Source organism: Macaca fascicularis, chromosome 9 (assembly GCF_037993035.2).
Source record: "Macaca fascicularis isolate 582-1 chromosome 9, T2T-MFA8v1.1".
Lineage (NCBI taxonomy): Eukaryota > Metazoa > Chordata > Mammalia > Primates > Cercopithecidae > Macaca > Macaca fascicularis.
Genome location: NC_088383.1, coordinates 22,299,233 through 22,325,986, shown reverse-complemented (window position 1 = coordinate 22,325,986; position 26,754 = coordinate 22,299,233). Strand labels below are relative to the sequence as shown.

The 26,754-nt window shown below is 48.4% G+C and overlaps 2 protein-coding genes across 5 annotated transcripts; both read left to right on the top strand.

The window, feature by feature from the left end:
- The first annotated feature begins 1,005 nt into the window (after positions 1–1,005).
- Positions 1,006–5,272, top strand: SKIDA1 (SKI/DACH domain containing 1). Of its 4 annotated transcripts, none has more exons than XM_074001180.1 (2): positions 1,006–1,138; positions 2,060–5,272. In XM_074001180.1, exon 2 carries the CDS (start codon positions 2,170–2,172, stop codon positions 4,894–4,896), a length of 2,727 nt encoding a protein of 908 aa, XP_073857281.1. In that variant the 5' UTR covers positions 1,006–1,138; positions 2,060–2,169; the 3' UTR covers positions 4,897–5,272. The 4 variants fall into 4 exon arrangements, with proteins under 4 accessions (XP_073857281.1, XP_065376479.1, XP_065376477.1 ...); XM_065520407.2 differs by having other exon boundaries at positions 2,057–5,272; XM_065520405.2 differs by lacking the exon at positions 1,006–1,138 and adding an exon at positions 1,469–1,960.
- Positions 5,273–22,773: 17,501 nt separating this feature from the next.
- MIR1915HG (MIR1915 host gene) lies at positions 22,774–24,604 on the top strand. Its single transcript, XM_005564772.5, is given in 4 exon segments — positions 22,774–23,284; positions 24,098–24,315; positions 24,318–24,402; positions 24,404–24,604. Coding segments are annotated over 4 exon segments (657 nt in total). The 5' UTR covers positions 22,774–22,985; the 3' UTR covers positions 24,459–24,604.
- The last annotated feature ends 2,150 nt before the right edge of the window (positions 24,605–26,754 follow it).

Below are 26,754 nucleotides of genomic sequence, written 5' to 3'. Positions count from 1 at the left end.
TCCCAACCTCCTGAGTTACAGACTGTCTTAAATAGACTTCCTTAATTTCCGGATGCACTTCTTGAAATTCCCAATTCTCTTCAAAATTCCTGGGAAATTACAAAGGAGATGAGGGTGGGGGTGGGGAATTATGGCCGAGATTTCATCTTGTCAAGCAAACTACCTTTTTGTATGTCTGATTCCTCTGTTTTTATCTCTGTTTTCTTTTTTGGGCCATACCTGCTCGTGCCAGCCAGACCAGAGCAGAGGAAGCTGGAACTTTTGAATGTGAAGAAAGAAATTATTGTATAATTTTTTTTCTTGCAGGCTCAGAAATATCCGTTTATTCTTTTAATCACGCGGATGTGTCTATTTTTGGAGGAACAAGGAAACACATAAATGCCTGGGTTGCATTTATGTTGTAGTTGCAAACACCGAACAGTTAAGAAGATTTTGCCGAATTTTGCAAAGCAGCCAACGAGCCGCCTTGGGATCGTGGTAATGCGACTGGGAGGACCCTTGCTCTCATTTGGCAATATTTTGGATATCCTTGAAAATGACACCAAAATATGCCTTAATTTGACTAAGAAGAGGTTAAACCACATTGATTTTCATCCAAAGTGATTTTGTTAAAGCAGATGCTTGACTTTGATGGAAAAACTGGGAGTTGTGGAAGATTCACCTAAACTACCAACCCAAAGCATCACAAACCACTGAAACAGTCTGCATCGTACATCAGCACTTTCTTTTCATTGTTATTACGTAAAACCTCTGGAAGCACCTTGGGCGTTTGACATTTTCTTTTCTTTGCTGCAGAAGGAAGCAATCTGCTCCCTGGAATTCTGACCTGTGGTGAACAGGACCCTGGCAAAGGCTTTGCTGGGGACTCTTGGACGATCCCGCCTCCAATCCAGTACGGTTAATTGTGGAAAAGTGTACACATTTCTGGCTTATCTATGCTTTGTTATGGGTCTGACGTGAAACTACCTCCTCCCCACCCCACCCCCCAGCAGAGAACCGAAATCCAGTTGAATTGTTACAGTGTTTCAGAGCTGGAGCCTTGAACTGCTTCCCTGGTCAAATAACTTTGTTTCTGGTTGTAAAAAGGCATTTCAGGGGGAAAAAAAAAAAAAAAGGAAAATCGAGAGAAATTCCAAACGTAAGTCCGCACTGGGGTGGTTCACGGGGCGGGTTTAACTTTGGAGCTCCTAGCCGGTCTTCTTCCCCACTCCTGTAAGGGAAATACCAGGCTATTCTGCACATTTTCGCTTAAGCTCCATTTTCCAAAAGGAAAAGGGGGTGGGGTATATCTCTTTCGGCTTGATAATGTTTTTTAAATGCTTTTCTTTGAAATGATAATAGCTGTATCGGTAAAATGCAAATAAAGGAAAAAATAGGCAGTATTTCTTTAAAGGCGAATATACGGTGCGGGTTTTTTTTTTTTTTTTTTGGTTTTTTTTTTTTTGGTTTTTTTTTCTTCCTTAACCGTACACACACTGCTTCTGATGAAGTCTGTGAGTCAGGCTGTTTCTGAGCTCCGATAGTTTAATGGAAAGATTTATATACCAACTGTATTATTTACTTTGGGAGGGGAGGTGGCAGTATAAGGGTATGCTAATTAGTGGGAGATTTTGGGGGGAAGGGGTGGAATATCAATTTTTATTGCATCACCTGTCAGGAGTGTCCAATCAGCGCTGGCTTTAGGGGAATTAATTGATGAAGGTGTCTCCGGACGAGCTCACTTCACTCTGTCATTTTATTTGTAGCTAAAGCAGCGGCGGGAATAGCAGCTGCATTTCTTTTCTCTTTCTCCCTTCACATTCCATTATCATAGTGCTCCAATGGAGAAGGAAGGAATAGAGGGGCCCAGGTACTGATCTGCATCGGGGACTCAGACCAACACACTGGCAGATCAGAAACCGGATGGTTTTTTCCCTCTTTTTTAAAAAAACGAAAACAACAACAAAAAAGCAAGAATCAAGTCAGTGTAATTTCATGGGGTTCCCCCCCCCCAATAATTTCGCCTAGAGTTTGGCACTTCCTTCGCCGGGAATAACAGTCTTTGTTATTTTATTAGCAGGATGCCTTGAGACACACGCAGCATCTGGCGGAGGATTAACATACATACATGTGTATGTATGCGTCACGTATATATTTACTGCAAATGGTGGGGATCATTTAGTGCCCGAGATGGGAGACCTGAAGTCAGGTTTTGAAGAGGTGGATGGCGTGAGGCTCGGCTACCTCATCATTAAAGGGAAGCAAATGTTTGCCCTCTCCCAAGTCTTCACAGATCTGCTGAAAAACATCCCGAGGACGACCGTGCACAAGCGCATGGATCATCTGAAAGTGAAGAAGCACCACTGCGATCTGGAGGAGTTGCGGAAACTCAAGGCAATCAACAGCATCGCCTTCCACGCAGCCAAATGCACACTCATCTCCCGGGAAGACGTGGAAGCGCTCTACACCTCCTGCAAAACCGAGCGCGTCCTCAAGACCAAGCGCAGGCGGGTCGGCCGGGCCCTGGCCACAAAGGCGCCGCCGCCAGAGCGCGCCGCCGCCGCCAGCCCCCGCCCGGGATTTTGGAAGGACAAGCACCAACTTTGGCGGGGCCTGAGCGGAGCCGTGCGGCCCCTGCCAATCAGCGCGCAGTCCCCGCGCCCGGGCGCCGCCGCCGCGCGCCCCGCCGCCCATCTACCTCAGATTTTTAGCAAATACCCCGGCTCGCACTACCCGGAGATCGTGCGTTCGCCCTGCAAACCCCCTCTAAACTATGAAACTGCCCCGCTCCAGGGAAACTACGTCGCCTTCCCCTCGGACCCGGCTTATTTTCGGAGCCTGCTGTGCAGCAAGCACCCGGCCGCCGCCGCCGCCGCCGCCGCCGCTGCCGCCGCCGCCGCCGCCGCCGCCGCTGCCGCCTATTACCAGGCATCCGCGGCCGGGCCCCAGCCCAAGGCAGCGGCGGGCGCCAGAGGCCCGGGAAGCCTGAGCTACCGCTGCAAACGCAAGCGCGGCGGCACCAAGGACTGCTTGCTCGCGCCCCACACCGGCGCGCGGCGCCTGCTGCTGCTGCCCAGGTCCTACAAAGCCAAGGCGGCCGCGGCGGCGGCGGCGGCGGCGGCAGCGGCTGCGGCTGCCGCCGGGGCCACTTGCCTGGAGAGGTTTCATCTGGTCAACGGTTTCTGCCCGCCTCCGCACCACCACCACCACCACCACCATCACCACCACCACCACCACCACCGGGCCCAGCCGCCGCAGCAGAGTCACCACCCCCCTCACCACCACCGGCCGCAGCCCCATCTGGGCAGCTTTCCCGAGAGTTGCAGCAGCGACTCCGAGTCCAGCTCCTACTCGGACCACGCGGCCAACGACTCGGATTTTGGCTCCAGTTTGTCCAGTTCCAGCAACTCTGTGTCCTCGGAGGAAGAGGAGGAGGAGGGAGAGGAGGAGGAGGAAGAGGAGGAGGAGGAGGAGGGGGGCAGCGGGGCCTCGGATTCCAGTGAAGTCAGCTCGGAGGAGGAGGACTCGTCCACCGAGTCGGACTCCAGCTCCGGCTCCAGCCAAGTGTCAGTGCAGAGCATCCGATTCAGGCGTACCAGCTTCTGCAAGCCTCCCAGCGTGCAGGCGCAGGCCAACTTCTTGTACCATCTGGCCTCTGCCGCCGCTGCAACCAAACCCGCTGCTTTCGAGGATGCCGGCAGACTTCCCGACCTCAAGAGTAGTGTCAAAGCGGAGTCGCCGGAGGAGTGGAATCTGCAGAGCTGGGCCCCCAAAGCGTCTCCGGTGTACTGCCCGGCCAGCCTGGGGAGTTGCTTCGCAGAGATAAGGAACGATAGGGTATCTGAGATTACATTCCCACACTCTGAAATTTCCAATACTGTAAAGAGAACTGACCTGACAATTAACTGCCTGGCAGAGGGGGCCTCTTCACCTAGCCCAAAGACAAACAATGCATTTCCACAACAAAGAATACTCCGAGAGGCTAGGAAATGCCTACAAGCAACTCCTACTACATACTGTGCAGATAACAACACAATAGCTGCTAGGTTCTTAAATAATGATTCTTCAGGAGCAGAAGCAAATTCAGAAAAAGATTCCAAAATCCTTCATTGTCCTGAATTTGCTACGGATTTGCCCTCTTCGCAGACTGATCCTGAAGTGAACGCTGCAGGAGCAGCAGCAACTAAAGCTGAGAATCCCTGCACTGACACAGGTGACAAGACATTGCCATTTCTGCACAATATTAAAATCAAAGTAGAAGACAGTAGTGCTAATGAAGAATATGAACCTCACCTTTTTACAAATAAGCTAAAGTGCGAGTGCAATGATACAAAGGGTGAGTTTTACAGTGTGACTGAGAGTAAAGAGGAGGACGCCTTGTTAACCACAGCCAAGGAAGGTTTTGCATGCCCTGAAAAAGATACTCCTTCCTTAAATCCACTGGCTCAAAGTCAGGGCCTTTCATGCACTTTAGGTTCTCCAAAACCTGAGGATGGGGAATATAAATTTGGTGCCAGGGTAAGAAAAAATTACCGGACACTAGTACTGGGAAAGCGACCTGTCCTTCAGACACCTCCAGTCAAACCAAATTTGAAATCAGCTAGAAGCCCTCGTCCTACAGGTAAAACTGAGACACATGAAGGAACACTGGATGATTTTACAGTTATAAACAGACGCAAAAAGGTAGCCAGCAATGTAGCATCAGCAGTGAAAAGGCCATTTAATTTCATGGCAAATTTTCCTTGTCCACCATCACTCATTATTGGGAGAGATGGGGACTTGTGGCCGGCGTATTCCTTAAACACCACTAAGGATTCTCAAACTCCTCACAAGGCCCATCCTATATGGAAATGGCAGCTGGGCGGTTCTGCAATACCTCTTCCACCTAGTCACAAATTCAGGAAATTTAATTCATAAAAATGTTTTGGAAGATATTTTCTTGAAGCATATTACCTTCCTTTTGTTGTAAACTGCACAGGATGGTTTGTACAAGTCCGTTAATGTGTTACACCCCCTTTGGAGTCCTGGTTTATCGCATTTTGAAGACAGAAATCGGATTACTTTTTTTCTGTTGCGGGTTTTTTTTTTTTTTTTTTTTTTTTTCTGGAGTAGGGTGGGGGTGGGGTGGGAGAAGGGTTGGTTTACATTCCACAGACTACTTCAGGCTAAAGACTCAAGTAAAACTCAGTTATTACCGTAGAGCTGGAACACTTTACTGTTTCAATGCTAATAATGCACCCGGTACCTCAATTCAACTGCTACAAATAAATGTCAAAAGGTTGAATAATAAATATTACAATGAGCCATTAAGTTTATGCACTAGATTTCAGAGCTGAAAGTGTAACTGTTAATTCAGTGAAAGTTTGTTAGGTTACATGGTTACACAGTGAGGTGAGGTGAGGTAGCAAGAAGTTTCTGTGAGCCCAAAATGTTATTTTCTGGAGCTCTTGTTTGTGGGGTATCTTTTTCTTTTGACTCCCCTCATTCTCTCTTCAAGAGTAGTTGCACTTAACTTTTTTTTTTTTTTTTAGTGGAAAGATTGGGGTGTGAGTCCTGATTAAAAGCTAGTAAAAGCTGCCTCATACATACTGAGTAAAATAAATATGGAATTGTATTTTTTTTGTAAAGGGTGTGATTTTACTTTTAAAGCCACTCCTTGCAATTGGAAAAGTCCGTTTTGTGTTCTCACCCAAAGGTTTTAAATAAGGTGACTCTTACTATAGTCCTGCTTATCTTGTGGTCTGAACATGACTCTTCAAACTCCCAAAACCATTGAAATATATATATATACACACATATATATATATATATATATGGTTTTTATGGTTTGTTTTTTTTAGGAGAGAGTCTCGCTATGTCGCCCAGGCTGGAGTGTAGTGGCACAATCTCAGCTCATTGCAACCTCCACCTCCCAGGTTCAAATGATTCTCCTGCCTCAGCCTCCTGAGTAGCTGGGATTACAGGTGCGCGCCACCATGTCCGGCTAATTTTTGTATTTTTAGTAGAGGCAGGGTTTCACCACGTTGACCAGGCTGGTCCCGAACTCCTGACCTCAGGTGATCCGCCTGCCTTGGCCTCCCAAAGTGCTGGGATTACAGGTGTGATCCACCATGCTGGGGCTGAAATATTTCTCTTAATAGCAGAATATTTTATGGTTGAACTCTTGATAGTGACAAATCAGTAAATACAACCAAGAAAAAGAAAATGAGAGGTCAGAGTTGCAATACCCCAAATGAAAAATAACAGTTTTTTCAGGGCTTTTTGGTACCAGAACTCAGGCACTTGGATTTTATTACCTTATATTTTTTCTGCATCTCTCTAAAACTTCTGTTTTCAGACCATCCTGTGTATAGAGCAGGAGAGTTTCTACTGCAAGTGACAATCAGAGGTGACTATCTATATTTGCACTTAAAATCAAAGTAGTTCAACATGCAAATGCTAGGGTCTAGCCCTGGATAAGGGCCATGCTGGTGTACTGTGTTGTGATGATGGAAGCAGTAAATCAAAATTATGGAAATTTGCACTGTTGAAAAGCATGCTTTAGCTTTATTTTCAATTAAAAACACTGTTTAAAATTCCTGGTTCCATACATTTCTACTTATTCCAGATTGAAGAAGGGTTAACAGGATTGAATGGTTTTGTTGACATTTTCACTTGTAATGTTTTTACCTGAAAGAAATGCATTTATTGGGTGTAGTGTTTTGTTGTGATACTATGTGACCGAGGCCAGTCAGGTTCTGTGCAAAACACTGGTGGATTTCTTTCTAAGTAACAACAAAACTTTACAAACTTGTTACAAATCAAGTAGGAAAAGTTTCAGGCTTAAGAAAGTGAAGCAGAGATCAGTGATTGTTTTAATGAAAGTTGAATCTAATAATTTCTGGCCCACCTCCTTTAGTCTGACAACTTATGTATCTCAGATCCTTGCTATCTTGAATCTAAGAAGTTGCATCTATAGATCATAAATCACAAAACAAAACACCAATGAAATGTTTACTGTGTGAATTTAAGTCACTATTTCTCATGGAAATTCAGTCTATTGTTTTTGTTTTTCCTTAACCTTTTAGTTCCTATTCCCTTTGAAATTTTCCTTTTGTCTATAAATGTTTCAGATAGATCTGGATGGTCTCAGCCCCTAATTGCTGAATATGCTGTGTGGTTTTCCTCTTATTGTAAAGGACTGAGGCTGAGAATACCTGCATCCAAATATATTTGGATGGAGTAAACAGATGCTTTCAACTGCCTTCCTTTCTTTCCTTCTTGAATGTTGCCATGCCAGGTGTAGGTTCACTGGATTATTTTTTATTGGAATGGTAGATATGGTCAAAGTAAAAATTTGGGGATGGTATCCTTGAATTCTTGTTTGTATATAATTCCAAAGACCAGTCCATGTTATAGTTAAAGCCCCAGAAAGCTAAACAATTGGCTTTATAGTCTGAGTTCTTTTCTCTTTGGAAGGCAATACAGAATTTAGGTGCAGTAAGTTGTCCTGAAAAATCAATCTGGTAAAAAGTGTGACACACACATTGGAAGTGTGTAATTTCTACTCTTTAATTACTTCTAAGTTAAGAAAGTTCAAAGTACGGTGACTACTACATGTACACTAGTACTTCTCTAGTTGGCTAAGGACTCATTGTTCCTAAATTATAAAGCGAGAATATATTTGAAGTCTACAGATTTTGGGTGTGGAAGGACTGTAAGATGGAATAAGCATAATTTAAAACAAATATACCCTATGGAATTTCTGACATAAAATATTGGCCTGCAGCTTTGACACTTAGTCTCTAACCCTCATAGAATCAATAGTTTCAGTTTATAGGAGCTGGAGAATGAACAGCATGGAGGCCGAGGCTTTCCAGGGTGATACCATCAAAAGGAAAGAAATTAAATAGTCAACACAAATTTCACCCCACAGTACTACTATAAGCCAGCCAACCACAGCAAAATCTGAGTTAGTGCTTCCGTAAGGAAAGAGTACCAAATAGTATGCAGTAACTTGCAAATACAAGGTATTCTTTCAATTCCTGCTAGCCCTTTAGTTGTTTCCCCATTCTGATGTGGGAATTATTCTCAGTACTGTTTATATTATTTTGCTTGTTTTATGATTAATGACAATATCTAGACTTCTCTAAGCTGCTATAAATGTCCCATTTGTTCAGAAAGTTAAGCCTTATTGAGAGAAAAACAAGTTAACTCCATTGATAGATTACATTTTTACATTTAGATGTTTTCAGGGCATAGAATTAAAAACAAACAAAAAAACAAGCACTATATGGCTCCAGGGTGACTGATTCCTGTGTCTAAAGTCCAACATTTAGAGACATGAGGGAAAAAAGCAGGAAAAGGCTCTTTTTCTAACTTTTTGGGTTAACAAACTTATTTTTGGTCTCCTATAAAAGTGATTTCCTGGTAAGACTGTGAAATGAAAATTTAAATTTTTTTAAAGAGATGTGTGTACTCTGTCTTCCACAGTTAGGTTATCCGCCTTTATAGAAAATGCAGCTTGCTCTTTTTCAACTATTTACTTTTTAAAGTGGGTGTTCTTTTCTACTGGCTTACTTGATTACAGTGGAGTAATCTCAATAATGGTTGTTTATTTGAAAATCAACAAGGAGCCACCACTAAACAACAATAACACAAACTACATGGGGCTGGTGTTGGATTTTTATCTTTTGTGTGTCTGGGTGATTTTCAATGGTCTAGAAATTCCTCAAAGTTCTAATCAACAAAAATTGGGAGTTTCTGCTGATATGAGAATGACAGTTTTGTTTGCATGCAGGAAGAGATGTAGAAACTAATTCCTCAAAAGCATTTTTTTTTTTTCTTTCAAAAACAAAAACAAAAATCCTTCATGGTAAAGTTTTTTTTTTTTTTTTTTTTTAATAAAGCATTAGCATCTAAAAAAATAAAGAAAATGTGGTGAGTTTTGCTTCACCTTAAAAATAACTTCCTGCTGGGAAGGATGTAAAAAGAAGGAGTTCCCAGAGCCAAACTAGGAAGGGAAAAAAAAAATGCTTCCCATCAACTAACCTCAGGAAATTGGCAAGGAGGAACAGGGCATCCACCTTAGCGAGTCCACCCGGTCACCCCAGTCATTCCAGGATTTTCCCCTTCCCTGTAAGGAAGAACTATTTTTGATGCTAGCTTTGGTTTTGGTTTGCTCCCTAGGCCAAAGGGCATTTTGCAAACTAGCCTGGGGGATGGGGACGTAGGGCAGATCTAGGAGGTGGGGGAGGGCTGTATTTTACCTGTTTGGCAGGCCCTCCTTTGCAAAAAAGAAAAAAAAAAAAAACACAGAGTAGGTGGGGAGGGCTTAGGGGGGCTCAGCTATCATTCTTCGCCCATGCCCTGGGCCGCCGCTCTTCTCTCGCTCCTTTTCAAACTGTGGCTGCCTCACAAGCTCCTACTTTAAAAGGCCTGAGATGTTTTGCATGAAGCCCTCACAATAGGGGTTGAGGGAATTGACAGTTTCAAAAACAAGGCGTTCAGTCCTTTCCAGCTGCCGGGCCCGCTCGCTCGCACCAACTCCTCGTTCCTCTCTGCTGGTGGCGTCCTCCGGGGCGCGCGGCCGCCCCCACCCCGCCAGCCCGCGCTCCGGCCGGCCCACCCCGCCCTCAGGCTGTGTTTGTAAACAGCGGTCAGTGGCCGGGGGCTGCTGGCGCTGGCTTGGGGCCTGGCGGGCTGGGAGGGAAGGCAGGGGCCGGCTGATCGCGCGATGGGCTGCGGGCTAAGGGCCGGCTTGGGGGCCGCGGGGGTTTCAGGGTCCCTTTCCCCCTCGCTTGCCCCCGGCCGCCGAGCTCTAGGGCGCACCGCGCTAAACCTAGGGCAGCTCCGGGCTCTCTGGCCAGGGCCACCACCACAAGAAAGATGTTTAAGTGCCGCCATTTTGCATGGTGGCAAACAAATTTCTTTGTGACTTTTGTTTTCCCGCCCAGATCTTGCTGTCCTCTGAATGGGTGACGATGTCGACCCCCGGGGCGGGCGGCAGGGCCCGCGCCGCGGCACCTCCTGCGCAGCCTCTCGGCCAGTCGGCCTTGGGACCAGGCCCGGCGGGAGCGGGGGGCCGCAGGGCGCGCGGGGGCCGGCCCTCGGGGCCTGGAACGCCTCCCCTCACTTGGCGCTCCTTTTGTGTGTCCCGAAGTCATCGCCCACCCTGGCACACGCACACGCAGCCTCGCCGTTTCTCACCTTCTCGCCTAGGCCTCATCTCTGCTCCCCAGGCAAATGGGGCCCAGCTCTTCGCATTGGGAGGAGGGCTGGCCAACGCCTCCAAAAGGCGCGTGTGGATCGCCAGTGGCAAAGGGTTGCGGCTTTCCCCTGGGTCAGCGTGGCCGCGAACGCCTTCTGGGAAATGGCCCAAGACCAGAGGCCCTGGGTGGTGGGGAGGGCGCGGGGGGGCGCAGGCAGGGCCGAGCGCAACTCCCACAGTGGGAGAAATGGGATGAGGCCCGGCTGGCTGGGTTTGGCGCGTGGTTCCCGTCCCTGGGTACCTCTCCGTGCATCTGCAAGGGGAATGATGGCCTGGAAACGGGAAACGTGAGACAGTGACCTGGAAAGCCACCCTCGGTTGGGGAGGTTGGAGTGCAGCAATGCAAACAAAGCTGCTACCGGGGAAGAGGGGAAACAGAGGTGCACCGCAGCTAGGTCACAGGAAAGTGCAACAAGCTTGTTTTCCCGGGTGTTTAAAATGCAGCCCCAGTTGTAAAGTGTGTGAAATTACGCACTGGTCTCTTAAAGAGTGCCTAATTTATAGTAAATAGCAAGGTCTTTGTAAATGGCTTTATTATGTTGTTTCTTGTTAATTGTTGAGAAAATCCCCATTGTTGAGTGTGAAAGGCTTTATGAGCTAACCTGGTCCTCGGCGCAATCACAGGGCAGTAAATGGCCGCTCGGCCTCCAAGGCCCCGCGCGGGAGCCGTCGCCGGCCGAGAGTGCCTCGGGGACCTCTGGAGATGCTGCCTCGGCCTGGGAAGAAAGTGGTCAGGCTTTCCAGGTTTTAATTAATGGGAAGGCGTGTTTGGAACTCTCAGGCCCCCAAAAGCAGCTGGTTGAGTGCGGCAGGGGGAACCGGGCGCGCCGGGGGGACCCCGGCCGAGAGGGCAACCGGGAAGCGGAGGGAGCCCCGGCTCCCCTCTTCGGTCACAGGCCGCCGGGGGTCGCGCCTAGGCCTGCGGGTCCGGGGCGCCGGCTCGAGCCGCGCTGCGGTGGGATTAGATCTTGGGCTTTGTCTCCAGTTCTCCAGACGCTTGGAACGCGGAATCGGGCCGGTTCGGTCAGGTCTGCGGAACCCAAAAATGCCTACCGGGCCTGGAGACCGCAGGGTCTGCGGGACAGAGCAGGCTCCGGGGACAGCTCCAGGCCCCAGCTCAGGCCTCTTGTCTTTTGTTTAAAGGGATCTCCATCTCTCTCTTCTTTCCCTCACCCCGTTTCTTTCCCCCCTCTCGCCCTCTCTTTTTCTCCCTCTCTCTCCCTCTTACACACACACACACACACACACACACACACACACACACACACACACTCCATTAGAAACTAAAATGAAATCGGAAGATGAGAAATAAGAGAAAGGGGTTTTGGTTTTGTGTGTTGAACAAGGAAAAAGAATGTCTTTTTTAAGATAAAATATTCCTATCTCCTTTTCCCATCTCCTCCACTTCCCTTTCCACCCAGTTGGGACCTGGAAAGGGTATGGGCAAAACCAGGCAGGCGCTGGATTCCTTGGATTAACTTTGAGGAGACGACCCGTTGGGGTCCTGCAGGACGGGAGAGGACAAGCGGAGAGTGCCTCCCCGGCCTCGGCCCCGAGGCCTTTCCCGGGATTTAGGACCCGGTGGGTCGGGGGAAAAGCAGCAGCCGCCTCTCCGCAGCCTCTGATCTCTGGCAGTGCAGTTAGAAGGAAGACAATTCCTTACTGGGCCCACAAGGGTGGAAGAAAACCTGTGTTAGGTGGGCTGCATGTGAGGGTTTAGACATCAGCTAAAGCAAATCACAAGGAGATGTTAATTCCAGTCGGAAAAGCCTATATTCAGCTATCTTCCTTCCCTTCTAAGATGGCCCTCTGCTTGCTTGCGCGCTAGCTCTCACCAAATTAGCTATTACGTGAAATCCCCCTGGGTTTAAGGCACTTGTTTCACGGATTCGCGTACAACCCATATTAACTATGCACTTTCTGCTATTCCTCTTGTGACTGTCCTTGCCTCTTCCTTTTTTGCGGAGAGTATGATGCATTTTATTTTAGCCCAATCGATGCGTGCAAATACTGGGATAACACAACCCACACTTCTGCAATGGAGGCTGTTTTCAAAATTGAGTTTAGGGATCAATACTAAGTCGAAATGCTCCAAATTGCACGAATTCACCAAATTCAAGCCCTGGGCTTCCAAGCCCCTATCCTGACTGATTAACGCACTCTCAGATAGCTGTGCTTCCACCGTTCCTGCCTCTCAAAACAGGATGTTTTCGTCTAGTGTATTTGGCTTTCCCTAAAGATCACTCGGGTTTGCTTGGAAAAACACGACCCCAAAACCTGTGGTGTGAAACTCTTGTCGATGGCTTCCGTACAGGTCTCCTCTCACATTTGCCTTGCGGACTGCCATCTCCCTTTCTTTACTTTCCTGGGACCGAACAGCAGCACCTAGCAGTGCCACGCTCCGAAAACGTTTGCTCAGCTGAATAAATGCTTTACTGGTCAGGGGAGCAGCCCTATCCTGTGCCACTACTTAGCTCCCACGCTGTCTTCTTCGCCCAGAGCTGAGCTGCTTCAATTGCAGCACAGCGAGCTCTCTATTCTTTTCGGGCTGCGGCCATGGCTGCGGGGCGACTGGTGCCTAACCGGGTGTGTGCGTGTGGCGGGGGCGGGGGGCGCCAGGGGGACAAGGTGGGGAAGGGCAGTGGTTGTCCCCTTTTGCAAGAAATGTTTAAGGCCGTAGAGGTGTGTATGTGGGGGGTGGGAGGGATTCCAAAAGAGAATCAGAAGAGCTTGCTGCCCACAGATGTGTATGTATATAGTCTAAAAAGAATATATGGGAAACAACCCAAATACCTAGGATGCCAGGGTGTCCCTGATTCCTTAATTCCTGCTGTCTGGATCTTCCTTCAGAGTAGATAACTGGAACAAGAAAGAAAAAGGTGGAGAGATAATAGCAGACAGTCTAGAGGCCTTCCAGTAAGATGCAGTTATTCATCTAATCATTGCCATCAACACGTTTGTGTTGGACCCTTTTTGCATGGAAAAGGCTCAGCAGTCAGTTGACTTAGACCCTAAAATATCACCAGGCTAGCAGAGGGCAGCTCTGCAAAGGCCTCCTCCAGCCCCAGTGCACAGAAGGAAGGGAGGGAAAAGAAAAAAAGAGAAACCACCTGAGTGGCAGCTTACCCTCGTCTTCCTCAAGCCACCAAAACAAACAAACTAACTCAGAATTCTCCGGGAGGCTGGGAGAAGCACATGTAGGGCACCGGAGGTTGAAATGGAATTTCTGTTGTTAGTGCTTGCCCTCTTTAAGATCAGTTTAAGTTGGTTCCAGGAAAAACACAATACTTGTGGTAAGTGATGAACAGTAGAAAGGAAACACTGTGTGGAAGAGAGGCTGCACTGAGTGGAGGTAGCTGACCTCCTCCCCCTTTCCTGTGAAAGTTAGATATATAAGAGCTCTGAAGGCTACCACTTGGTCAGTAGGCAGGGGTTCCATTCTCAGCAAGGGCCTAGATTCTTGGATATTCAGGAATAAAGACACATTTTACATTCATTCTCTCATCTCTCCCCTCCACACCCCACCCCGCCACCGCCTCCCTTCAAATGAATACCCTGATTGTCAGTGGTGCAAATGTCTGAGATTAGTTTTCTTCCTCTACGTTGGGTCCAAATATGCAGACCAGTGTGGCTGGTTAAGCTTTCAGATGTCTAGTTATCCTATCCATTCAAAGTCAAACCTGCATGATATAATGGGAATTGCCTTGAACAGGTTTATTTACCTTTCTCTCCTTTTCCCTGTATCTTCTGTTTTCTCTCTCCTCCTACTCTCTCAGCTTTTCCCCTTCTTCCCTTCCCCCTACCTAACCCTTGCACCCAGGTGAAGGCTACGTTGGGAAATACCCATATTTAGTAATATTTGCCCTAGAAGTGGAAAGAGGGTAAGATCTGGACTTAAACCAATGCTGAGAGAAGCAGTGTGGGAGCCTGCAGTGATCCTGAGCTTCCTTGCTGGGGTGAGGGGCCAGGGCTTTCCAGCCTCTTGTCCTGCATGTGCTGAGCTATTCTGGTTAGGCTATAAAAAACAGCATGTATCTCAAGACCAGGAGAGCTGCACTCCATAAACACATGGCTATGGTTCTAACATGGAGCACATTGCCAGATGCAAATGTAAAGAGATGCTTTTAATTTTGTTCCCAGTGTTATACATCATGTGGCAAATTGGCCTTCAGGAAGCCAATTTTTATTTTTTTCTGTTAATAATAAAGACTTTTTAAACAAACTTAAACATTTATGATTGATAATTAAAAGGGTGTACATCACTACTACCGGAATGTTTCTTATCTGATTTTAAAGAGAGGTGGGATCTCTTTTTTTTTTCCCCTTTCCTAAATAAGGAAGATTTGTAAGTGAAAGATCTTGGTTAACATTCAAATCATTCAAATTGTTCAATTGTTTTGCTACTCATGACTTTAAGAAAATAAAAAAAAATTTAATTATTGTGTTTTTTATCCTTTTACATCTTTATGCACCATAAATTTAAAAGTAAATTAGGAAATTAGTTACACACTTCTGTCATCTTCTTTAAAGAAACTACCTCTGAAACATCTACTTTCCCTGATACAGCCAGTATTTCTTATTATCTTATACATTTCAGTCTGTTTGTAATTTAAGATTACCATTAAACAGGAGAAAAACAACTTATTTTGTAGAATGTAAGTCGGAAAGAAATATAACTTATTTTGTAGACTTAAGGAGGTTACAAGTATTTCTAAAATTTTGTCCTTTCTGTGAGTCTCTAACTGGTTTATCTGAAAAGGATCTGATCCTACCACACATGAAGGCACTACATATAATATCCTGACACAACAGAAGGATTTCTAGATGAATTGGAAGCATCCTGATTGTGAATATCCTATCTTTTCCTGTTTTGAACCACTACTTTAGTGTATACTCCAAGATTGATTTTAACTGTGATCTCCTTCAAGAAAAAAAAAAAGTGCAAAAAAATAATATTAAGAAAAAGAGAAGGCCGGGCATGGTGGCTCATGCCTGTCATCCCAGCACTTTGGGAGGCTAAGGAGGCAGGCAGATCACTTGAGGTCAGGGGTTTGAGACCAGCGCGGCCAACGTGTTGAAACTCCATCTCTATTAAAAATAAAAAAATTAGCCCGGCATGGTGGTGGGTGCCTGTAATCCCAGCTCCTTGGGAGGCCGAGGCAGGAGAAACGCTTGAACCTGGGAGGCAGGCGGAGGTTGCAGTGAGCGGAGATCAGGCCACTGCACTCCAGTCTGTGCGACAGAGTGAGACTCTGTCTCAAAAAAAAAAAAAAAGAAGAAGAAGAAGGAGGGAAGCAGGAAGTCTTTTATAAATTCTGTTAGAACCATTGATCCCAGTTACCTGCTATAATGTGAATGGAATCATTATGGCTGTTGCATTGACATGGTTCCTTCATTCAGGATCCTGGCCAAAGGAATAGCATGTCAACGTGTAAAATTCTAGCCAAAGATAAGCCATTACAATGGAAATCGTGATGTGCAAAGTCTCATTGAAGCCAATGAAACTGAGTGTAATATCCATATAGCATTCTCATCTGCTTGCTCCAGGATTTAGTATGCGGCTCTGCATCGAAATGAGATTATGCATATAAAATGCCAATATAGAATACACTGCCCAATAAAACATTAGAAAAGCAACTTACAGCCCATATACATGGGCTTTACTTAAATTTGAACTTCACGTGCAAAATAAACCACAGTGCCATCAGAACACTAAATCCACAAAATGTCCTCACTCTGGTTTTTCATGCTTCTTTCTGCATGATTCCCTCAGCCCCCCTCCTATTCAAACACAGTTCTTTTAAGGGCACTCTTCAAATCATCTAACAATTCCCAAAGGATATTCCAGGAGTCTCTTAAAGTGTCTTTCTAAATTAAAAGGCTCCAAACAATTTAAGTGCATTTTTGAACCAAAAATATCAGAAAATATTTGGGCTTGCAAACCTATGGGTGTGTAACCAGAAGAAAGGGACGAAAGAGAAAACACCCCCACAGTGGATTACAAGGTTATGGGACAGGTCACTAGGAAAGGGAAATAAAACTGAATGTTAGGTTGGGCTTGTAAATTATGCACCTTTCAAGGAAAGAGGTTTAAGGTCTCTTCACTGAAGGGTTTTTTCCCATCCATTTTGCTATTAATTCTTAACTCTTGGTAGGCAGTTCTTTAATGAGGTTGTTTGTGGCAGGTTAATTTTATCCAATCTACTAAGCTCCTCATTTTCCCTTTTAAGTGCACTGCTGCCTACAGCTTTCAGCATTTTCCATACCAGAAGAAAACAGAATAAACGTGAAGTTGCCTGGCTGGGCTGAGAATTAAAGGTGTTTTGTGGACAGATAAACAGAGGACCTGGACAGATGGGAGTGGGAGGGTAGAAACTGGGCTGAGTTGAGGGCATGAGGGAGAGAATTCGGTCTTAGGAGAGCAATGACCCTAGGAGTGTCATATATTAAATATTGCAGCAATCGATTTCAATACCCCAAGTGGACATGGGAATAAAAATTCACCAACAAGCTGAAGTGATTAGGAATGCTTTGTTGTGAGGGGAAAAATGTGATTTTCTCCAGATCCTTTTTGTTCAGGTTAGAAGAGGCCTAGACAATCCAAGTGTAGGCCCTGGACTCCCCATTTGGGATATAGCCCTAAAGGTTAGTCATATCTCAATGGTGCTTCTGCTTAGTGAAACGATGAGCCTTTGTACCAAGGGGATTAAATATCAACCACAATTATGGGCTGGTCACTCTAGGAGCTTTCCTCCCAAATCAGAGAAGAGTACATTTTGGAGAGGCTGCCTCTTTCCTCTGTGTTAGTCTTTGTTTCAGCATCGGGACAAAGCAGTTGCTTTGCACAATTCTTCTTTCACTAAAATCCAGGGAAAGATGCACAATATAGTTTACAGAAGGTTGATTCACAATAGCAGGCCATAAAAACAGCCTTTGGTGCTACGTAGGGAAGAATATTTTTGAAATGTCATTCTGGGGACAAAAGTATGAAACTGTGATCCATGCAGGGACAAATACCCACTACCACACATGATTTCATTAGTGATTTCATAATTGGGTGGGATTTTCTGTTATTTATTTATTTTTTTTAACTGAATCCAGCTCTTAGGCATTCATGCTATGAACTGTGTTCTCTCAGTCCAGGAATCTGTTTAGGGATTTGGGGTTGTCACTGTGGAGGCTGCTTGGAGCCGGGGGATTGTTTTCAGTCACAGCCTGATGGGCAAAGCCTGGGCTCTTCACACTGGGGACACCAAGTCGGCTGCTAGGGACACACTGCTGGATGCCTGCATGCAGCGGCGGCAGCTCCTGCAGCTGCCTCCTCCTTCAGTGTGGCTGCCACAAATCTGAGAAAGACATGCAGCATCATACAAAGGATTTCTTTAATGAGGATGACTTCCTCAGAGCGACTGTAGACTGTGGTTCTGCTCTGGCCTCTCTTTCCCTCTACTCCATCTTTTCCTACCTGCGATATCCTTCCTTATACAGAAGCCTGGGGTTGGAGAAAGCAACAACCCCCATCCCCCAACACATACACACACAACCACTACTCTCTCTCTGACAACCCAGAGGCTGATTTCTATTTTACCCTGGTAGTTGAGTGAGGATGGACTGAGTCAGGCTAGAATTGCAGAGTTGGGCAAAAGCAAACATATGTTTATACATATCTACACCTCCTCCCTTCTCTACCATGGTCTTCTACTCTCATCACAAATGATGACTTGCTCTTACTTGGAGTTTGGTTGTAAGTACTAGATGTACTTGTCTATAAGGACCTCCTTACCTGGGAATGGTCCAGGCAGGAGGAGGAACCCTAAGCCCATTTCTTGGGAATCTAATGTGGGCTGACCTTGGCTGGATTAAGGCTGAGATTGATTATGCAACAAAGCACCTAGGTTTTCGCAGCTTGAATCTCCCTGGCTTTCTGTGGAGTGATGACTGGCTACAGGGAGGCTATTATGCCTTATAAAGCTATTTATCTCCCCGAAGCTACATGGCCTATTCCTCTCTTCAGATTGGGGAGAGGGGTAGGTTGGGTCCAGTCAGGTGCAAGAGTAAAATTCACTCAGAAAGGTTACTTTGAGAAAGTGTTAATAGTTATTGAAATCAGTTATCTCTCTTTTAGAGTGTGGGAAACACTGAGTTATGGGGCAATTTGGATAAGAAAGGAATCGTTCCATTTTGTGCTGATCCCCTTTGGTCATCTTTTATTCTGCATCTCCCCTGCTCCTCTTCCTCCCTGCCCCCCATCCTTCTCTTCCCTGCTTCTTCTTCTGCCTTTCCTCCTCCTCATGTCAGAAGAACAAGCAGGTCGAAAGCACCAATGGGCTTACACTGTGAGGGCCTCTGCTGCAGCTGAAACAAGGCCTGGCTGTGTCTGGGCAGGTGGCACAGAGAGCAGAGATTCTTGTTCTTGTGTGACCAAGGGGTAATCTGGAGACAAGGAATCACCTTGGGGGAAGACATGTGGGTGGGGTCTCTCTGTCCCAGGTCACTGAGGGAGTTTCTGGGCCCAGGGCCTAAGCGAAGAACCCTGAAGGCCTGCTCTGGTGTAGGGTACCTGTTGCTGGAAGCTGTGTGGGGAGCCTCTGGCCCCCCCGGCCTACTGTAAGTCCTGGGGTTAGGTCGGGCTCCCCCTGGGGTTGCTGGATTCACCTGTCATTACGCTCACTGCCCAGGGCCCCTGACAAACCTCCACAATGTGGGGCTGAACAAGGGCGCTTAAGGTTCACTGATCTGTGTGTAGAACTTTGCAAAACTGCAAATAAGCGAGAAAATTTGGCTATTCTTGTGACGGGAGATACAAGTTTGCACTTAACATGGAAGCATGAGAAAAAGGAGGAGGAAAAACCCCTTCTGGCCCAAAGCCCCACTGTAATCTCCAGAACAATTTCATTTCCTCTGCAGCACCCTGGCTACCCTCACCCAGGCCTCAGAAAGGTCAGGGGGAGAAGGAGCTTAAGAGCAGGGTGGGGACGCAGAGGGGTGGCTAGGCCGTTGGCCAGGTCGCAGGTGACGGCCGGCTGTGTGATGCGAGCCCGCAGGATGGAAGGCCGCAGGACGAGGGAGGGGCAGAGCCACGGCTTTTGGAAGGGTTTGGTGTTTTCTAGAGGGCTTTTTCTCAGGAATTTGCACGGTCCGCCTCTGGGGCGGCTTATTGGGGCTCTCCCCAGCCCCTGCTAGCAGAACAGGTCGCAGGGAGCTCAGGTTTCCGCCGAAGCCTCGCGCCCCCTGGCCGCCAGCACTCCGCCGGCCTCTGCCAACAGGCCTTTCCCGCTTGCTGAGAAAGGGAAAAGCGCGCGCCCCGGCCCCGGCGGGCTGAGATCACGTTTGTGCCGAGCAACTCCGGTACTCCCGGGGAAGCCAAACTGCTCCCTAGCAGCTGCGTCAACCTCGCACGGCTGCGCGGGCCGGACAGCTTGTTCCCCGGAAGGGGCTCCCGCAAGCTGCAGCCGAGATCCCCAGTGGTTGCGCGGCTGCCAGGAACCTGCGGGTCGCAGAGAGAAGCAGGCCGCGGGAAGCATTACCTCTCCCCTCCAAAGGGGAACTTGGAACTTTTGAACCCTTTACTTTAAAGTGATCGATCGTGCTCCACCAGAGAGCGGCTCCACCCCCTGTTCCCATCTCCGCCGCCTTCCCTTGTCACCTCGGCTCTACTTAGCCGAGGTCGCGCGGGGCGCGCGGGGTCGTGCGTTTGGCGCTCTGTGCTGCCAACGCAAGCACCCAACACCTAAGCGGCTGTCGCGATTTTGGAGGAATCCCGATCTGAGAACCCAGAACTGGGACATTGGTGCGTTCCTCCTTGCCCACAGCCCTCTAGGTGCAACACGCCAGCGACGGCTTTTCCCAGGAAATCCGTCCCTGCCCCCCTCCAAAGAAGTCCTCGCAGGAGCCGGGCTCCGCACTGGGAGGCTTCAGGGAACGGAGCACTGGGGCTCAAAGCCTCCACGAGTTAAGCTGATTATTAATTTGTGCTGGTGGGAGCCGGTAGCACGCTCGACGCCTTTGGCTTTGGGAATTGTCCGGGAGCTGGGACGGAGGCAGGAATGACCCAGGGTTGCGACTGGGAAATGCGAGTTGCGGAGGCTCCCGGACGTATCTGAGTGGGCTGCGTAGAACTCCGGGAGCAAAGGTTAGCTCTTCCTCGCCCCCAAATAAATTCCTAGTTAACTAGTGTAGACTAAACACGTTAATAGTATTAAGTGGTGAAAATAGGGTTGAAAGTGGGGGCATGTCAACTGGACCCAGATCGGGTCATACTTCTCCTCTGGTGACAAATCAGGGTGCTTCCAATACGAAAATAGAAAATAGAAATGTAACATTCAACTGGACGAATTAATTTTTGACGGATTTACGGTATGATTTTCTTTCAAGCAGTATTCATTGGTTCTTTCCATCCATAGTGCGGTCCAAAGACAGAAATATAAACAACCACTTTTTGCTTTGCGGAAACCCCTTAACACTATCTCCCAAAGAAAGATCAAGACACTTTGTGAATTTTCCCCAGATAATGCCTCATATTCCGAATGACTGATCAGAGAACTCCGGTATTGTTAAATAAAATGAGAGGAAGGCGAGTGACGTGGGAGTCGAACAATGGCATTTCTGAATCAGTTTGCTTGATTGACATTTGGGAGCTTCATGACCCCAGGGAATAGGACTCATTACGGTGAATACACCAAAACATCAACCAAGATTAGAACTCTAGATCCTGTTTTAATCCCATTTCAGTCCAAATTATAGTGGGAAAATATAAAATCCAAGTGGCTCTCCATATATATCACTCTGTTATATATTGACCTAAAGTTTTAATTATACTAAGGGGGAAATAAAAGTGGAAACCCTATATATTTTCCAACACTTTAGATAGAGCACTGACAAGGAAAATGCATGGATTTGGTAGTGGAGGTACTAAGAATATTTGTGTGGTATAAAACATGTCATACTTGGGAGACACTTTATCGGAAAAATAAGTAGAGAGTTTTTTGTATATATGAGAAAAATATTATAACCCTTTTCACTTAAAAAGTGAAGATCATTGATGCCCCAAAATAACTGAGGCTAAGAAATAATTAGATACCTTAAAGCTACAGTCTAAATTTCCATAACTGTTTGGAAGACTTCTCTCCAACATGGGAGGGGAATTTGTTTTTTAATGTCAAAGGTTGTGTTAGTGTGTACATTTAACCCAGGAAATTGTAAGAACTATCTTCAACTCAAGTTGGAAAAAGGGAATGTGTTTGAGCAAAGTCTATTTTTAACAACAGAAAAGTGTGAGTTAAAGTGGACTGTGTGTTAGGTTGGGAATATAATCATGGCAAATTCACTATACAAGTATTTTTGATTCTTCAATGGAACTATCCTCAAATTTTAGAAACTTGAAAAATTGAAGTCTTAACTATTGTGTATTAAACTGAACCAAGAGATCACAGAAAGACAAAGCTGTGGTAAAAGATGTTATAATTATATTCTCACATATTTAGTAGGAAAATCACAGCAAAGGAAATGTACCAGGAAGATATGAAATAGAACAAATATGTTACAAATAATGGAGTAGAAGGAGTTGCTGCACAATATAGCTTCACAATCTTATATTTTGAGGGGTAGGTTTTAATGAGAAGCCTCTGCATTGCATGGGAACTGGCAGTCAGAAGAATTATTTATGCAGTAAGAAGGAACAAAAATTAATTATTAGGAGCTCAGTAATCACCAAATAAACTCTAAGCTTGGAGGTTAAAAATAGACGGTTATCTTCATGTTCAATTATACAGTATCAATTACTAATACAACTGATGTTTCAGTGTCTCAGAGAGACCGGATACCATCTTCTATGGAGATATCTTGGTATTAATTAATGACTGCTTTATTCTCATGATTTGAAAGGAAAAATAGGGGTCGTGTCACATTAAAATTAAGATTATCTTAGTTTATCTGGGCTCTTAAACAAAGATCATTCAAAGTAATTATATTTTGAATTAACCGACGTAGGCAATTTATCTAGGTTTTTTTGTTTGTTTGTTCAAAGACAGGAAAATAAAGATCAGAAATAAGCAAAGTTTCATTTTGAAGATAGAAAGAACCAAACAAACGTGTCTTGACTTTTGCAATATTTCCCTTGCTAAAGGGGGAATGAGGGAACTGTAAAAGACGTGACTTTGCAAAGTCAAGTCCTTTTTAAAAGACTCGGATCGAAATTCTTGCTATGCAACAAGGATTCAAGTTTGATTAATTTTCTGCAAGAGACGTGACAGCGGTGTTTTAAAAGATTAATTAAAATTGAAGTGATACGGAGCAGGAATTCAACCTGCAGAGGCGTCCCTGGCGCCTTAGGGGGCTTTGCAAGCGAGTCCCAAGCCCGAACTGCGGGCTTTCCCGAGCCTGGGACGCAACTCCCCGTATCCTGGAGAGGAACGCGGAATTTGGCAGGGCGCCCGCCTGGCCGCCTGGCATCCTGAGCTGGCCGCCAGCTCTCGGGGGGTGGGGCCGGGGTGTGTCCTGGGGAACCCGCTGCTGAAAGAACAGCTAGCGCAGCTCGCGACGAGCCCAGTGAGGACCAGGGTCACGCCGAGAGGCCGGAGGGGGCTCCAGGCAGCCTGGAGCTGACGGCGCCGGGCTGCGTCCTCTTCACCTGGGGGTGGGTGGTGGGGGCACCTACTTTGTGACCCGGCTGGTGCCGAGCTCCCTCTACCGTGGGAGCTTGCAGGGGTGCGGGGGTGTGAGTGGCGCTCCGCGGACTCGCGTCTACAGTACAGAGGACATGCAGGGTTCGGCCGGGGGGCGGCTGCACCGGGGCCTGCCTCGTGGACCTGAACTCGGGACTCCGGGCGGCGCTGCCCGGTGCCATTGCCTCAGCCACGTCTCCCACCTCTCTGCTCTGTTTCCCGCCCCACCTTTCCCTTACTCCCGCATCCCTGTCCCCTCGCTTCCCTCCGCGACGCCTCCATCCGAGTATGAAACGAAGCTGAACGCATTGGTAACTGTGCTCAAGAAGATACAATCGCGGGAGCCCTCAGGGTGGCGCACGGCGGAGAGGCGACGCGGGTGGCGCTGCAGAGGGTACGGTGGGGGGCGGGGAAGAGGGGGGCGTTCGTGTGCAATTAGCTTCCCCAGGGCGCGGACCACGGTGTCCCCTTCTCTCCAGCTGGGGGTCTTGGGTCCTGGCGCTGAGAGGGCGCGCCTTGCCTCGTTGCCCGGGCAGTGCACCCGTGGGCCCCAGGGCGACGCGGCGGGGGCGGCCCTTGCGACCTGCGGCGGCGCCAGGAAAGCCCTGCCTCTGCAGCGGGTCCCAGGGGTTGGGCCTGGAAGGGTCCCTGGGAATGCTCCGCGCCGAGAAGGCTCTATGGTTTCTCCTCCCCCACACGTCTCCCTGTCCTCCCCTCTTCCCGGGGACCTCGGAGGTGGCGGAGAGGTGGGAAGGCAGGCGGGCTTGCAGACAGTGCAGGCTGGGGAGCCGGAGCTCGGGAGCTGGGGGAGTCCGAGTGAGAACGGAAGCACGCGATGGAAGGGGCCAGAGGAGAGGGGGACGGCACCGGGGAGGGCCGGGGTGCGGGGCAGGCGGCAGTCCCTTCCCCTCCGAGTGGCGCGGGGAACCTCTACCCCGGGGAACCTCTACCCCGGGGAACCCCCACCCAGCCGTTCCCAACCTCGAGAACAAAGGGTCTGGGAAGCACGATCGGGGTCGGGGAGCGGAGGTGGAGGGAGGCAGGAAGGCAGGCAGTGGGGGTAGGGGAGGGCGTCTCCCCACGTTTCCTCTCGCGGCCGAATGATGGAAAGCTCCCTCCTGCAAACGCCTCACTGAGGCCGCTTCTAAATCCGGGAGGGCTCGGGTTCCTTACCTAACGGCTGCACTTCGATCCCTTCCTCCCCCAGAGTCCCCACCCCCTCCGGGGACCGGGGCCCCGGAGCTGCCAGGCCCGCTGCACGCGGCGGCGCGGGAGAAACCACGGGACAGCAGCGCCCCCTGCAGGTACCGGGCGTCTCCACAGCCGCTGCGCCGACCCTACTCTTAAGGTGGCACCACCGGGTTCCCAGCCCGCGTGCGCGGCTCTCGTGGTCCGCAGCCCGCAGCCCTGGCTCCATCGCTGCATGTTTCCCTCGAGCAGTGGGCCTGACCGTCTGGAACGGCCGGAGTGTGCTAATCCCTGCTGCTATCTGCTTGATCCCTTGACCCTACCACCTGCAGGACTTCGTCCGCGGATGCCCAGATAGCGATTTCGACAGGCGAGATTGAAAATTCCCTGCGAGTATATAAGGATGCGTAAGTCTCGCTTCAGGGAGGAACGACCAGAATGGCATTTCTTTAAGCCTAAATCAAACTTTTATTTTCGTTTATAAAAAGCAGAAGGCCAGCAGGAAGGGGTCGCGGAGGATTGGCACTTCCACAACCGTAGGACTCTTGGATACAAGTTTTTAGGGTGAGACTGGGCGGTCCGGGGTTCTCCTTCGGCTCCTATCTCGCAAACTCGTGGACAGGTGCGGTGCTAGAGGCCGGGGGCAGCCGCGGACCCGCAGGGTAACCTCGTCTCGCGCACCTCTCGAGCCCCCAGCAGCAGCCCACTCTCGTCCGCATGCTTTATTTATTTGGTGATACCAGGGAAAGTGGAGAAGATCGAAGTGCAGTTTTTCTTTTTTCTTTATTTTTAACTGAATGGTATTAAGTTAATGGTATGTGTATGTGAACTTATGGTATGTGTATGTAAATGGTATGTGTATGTGAACCCACAATCTCTTGGAAATAAGTGTCCTCAGCGAACTCCAGATTTCTAGGGGAAACCTACGTGCCCAGAGCAGGAAACGCACAAGCCAATCCAGGTTCCGGTGCCATCCGCAGTAAATTCCCTTCCCTTTGCACCAAATTCCTCCTCTGCTTCCAGGAGAGGGACCCCCGGGACTCCCGCACACCCAGGACCGGGAGCGGCTGAGCAGAGGGCAGGTGCGAGGGCGCGGGGGAAGGGAGGCTGCCTGCGGACCTGGGGCGCGCAGTTTCCCAGCACCGTGGGAACCTCCAACCCCGGGGCGCTCGGCCTAGGCTCCGCCCTGCCAGGCCTGTGGCCCAGTGGCCCACCTAGTGGGTCCTACCTCGGGGAAACCGAGTCCGCGAGTGGGTCTGGCCTCCGCGAGGGAAGCTCGCCTGGGCAAGTGCCGCGCGGGGTCAGACCCTCCCCAGGGGTTGCAAACCGCAAGCGAAAGTCGAGAGGGGCTGGAGCTTTTCCTCTAATCCGTTTTACACTGTGAAAACCGCAAGCCTGTCGCCCAGACGGCCCCTTTTAAATTGGGAAGCAAATAGACGAAAAACCAAAACAAACTTAGGAGCGGACTTTTCCCAGCTAAGTTTCCCCTCAATAAAAAGCTCGCTTTCTGGGAAAGAGAGAAACTGATCCGCGCTCACTTTTGCTCTCTTGGAGATTCTAGGGGCACTGGGGCGCGCAGGACGCGCGGCGACAACCCCAGCGCGCATGGGGCAGCCTGGACTGTGCCCCTCTCACCACCTCCTTCCCAGGCTTCTCCGTGCTTCGCTCTCCACTGGGGTCCCGCCTCTCCACGGGTCACGCCGAGGTCATATGCTCCTTGCAAGGGGTCCGTGCTTTCTCGTTTGGCCTGAAAGGCACATGTTGGCCCTCGATGTTGGGGCGCAGTGTGTGGTGCGCGTTGATTTGTCTGCTGATCTGGGTTTCTTCCAAGCACCGGGCAGGAAGTGTAGGGGTTTGGGTCGCCAGTCCAGGCGCTCGGGAAACCTCCAGGCCAACCAGAAGAAACACTTGCAGATACCTTTCTAACGTCACAGTTTCCCCCAGGGGAAAAAGCAGAAGTTGCCGGGCACATCACCCAGCACCCGGGCAGACTCTCCACTTACCTCGCGCCCTGCTAGGGGGTGCTGGGGGCCTTCCAGGAACCCCTAGATGAGCAAGGAAAGCCGCAAGAAGTGGGGTGGGGAAAGCTCACCAGATAAACCATGCGCCAGACTTAATCAGCCTGTAATGCATACTTTAAATCTAGGCCAGGTGGGCTGAGTCTTGGGATAGTGAGTGTCTCCTTCCTATGTTGATGTATTAAGGATTCCATGTGGACAATTATTTTTAGTCCAATTTGTGGTCCTGGAGATAGAAAGAGGAAGAGAGAAGAAAGACAGAAGAGCTTTATTGTTTTTATGTTAAAGAAAAGAACCTAGAAAAAAATGCTTGGTTAAATTGTGGAGAGGAAGGGAAGGAAGGAAAAATGAAAGCTTTTCTTCTTTGTTCTTTAAAAACCCAAGCACTTTCTTTCAGAATCAAAATGTAGAGAGGCAGTCAGTCTTGGAGCATGTTTTTGCATTTGAGGATACTATTCATTAATTCACTTTTTTTTTTTTTTTTTTTTTTGAGACGGAGTCTCGCTGTGTCGCCCAGGCTGGAGTGCAGTGGCCGGATCTCAGCTCACTGCAAGCTCTGCCTCCCGGGTTTTTACGCCATTCTCCTGCCTCAGCCTCCCGAGTAGCCGGGACTACAGGCGCCCGCCACCTCGCCCGGCTAGTTTTTTGTATTTTTTAG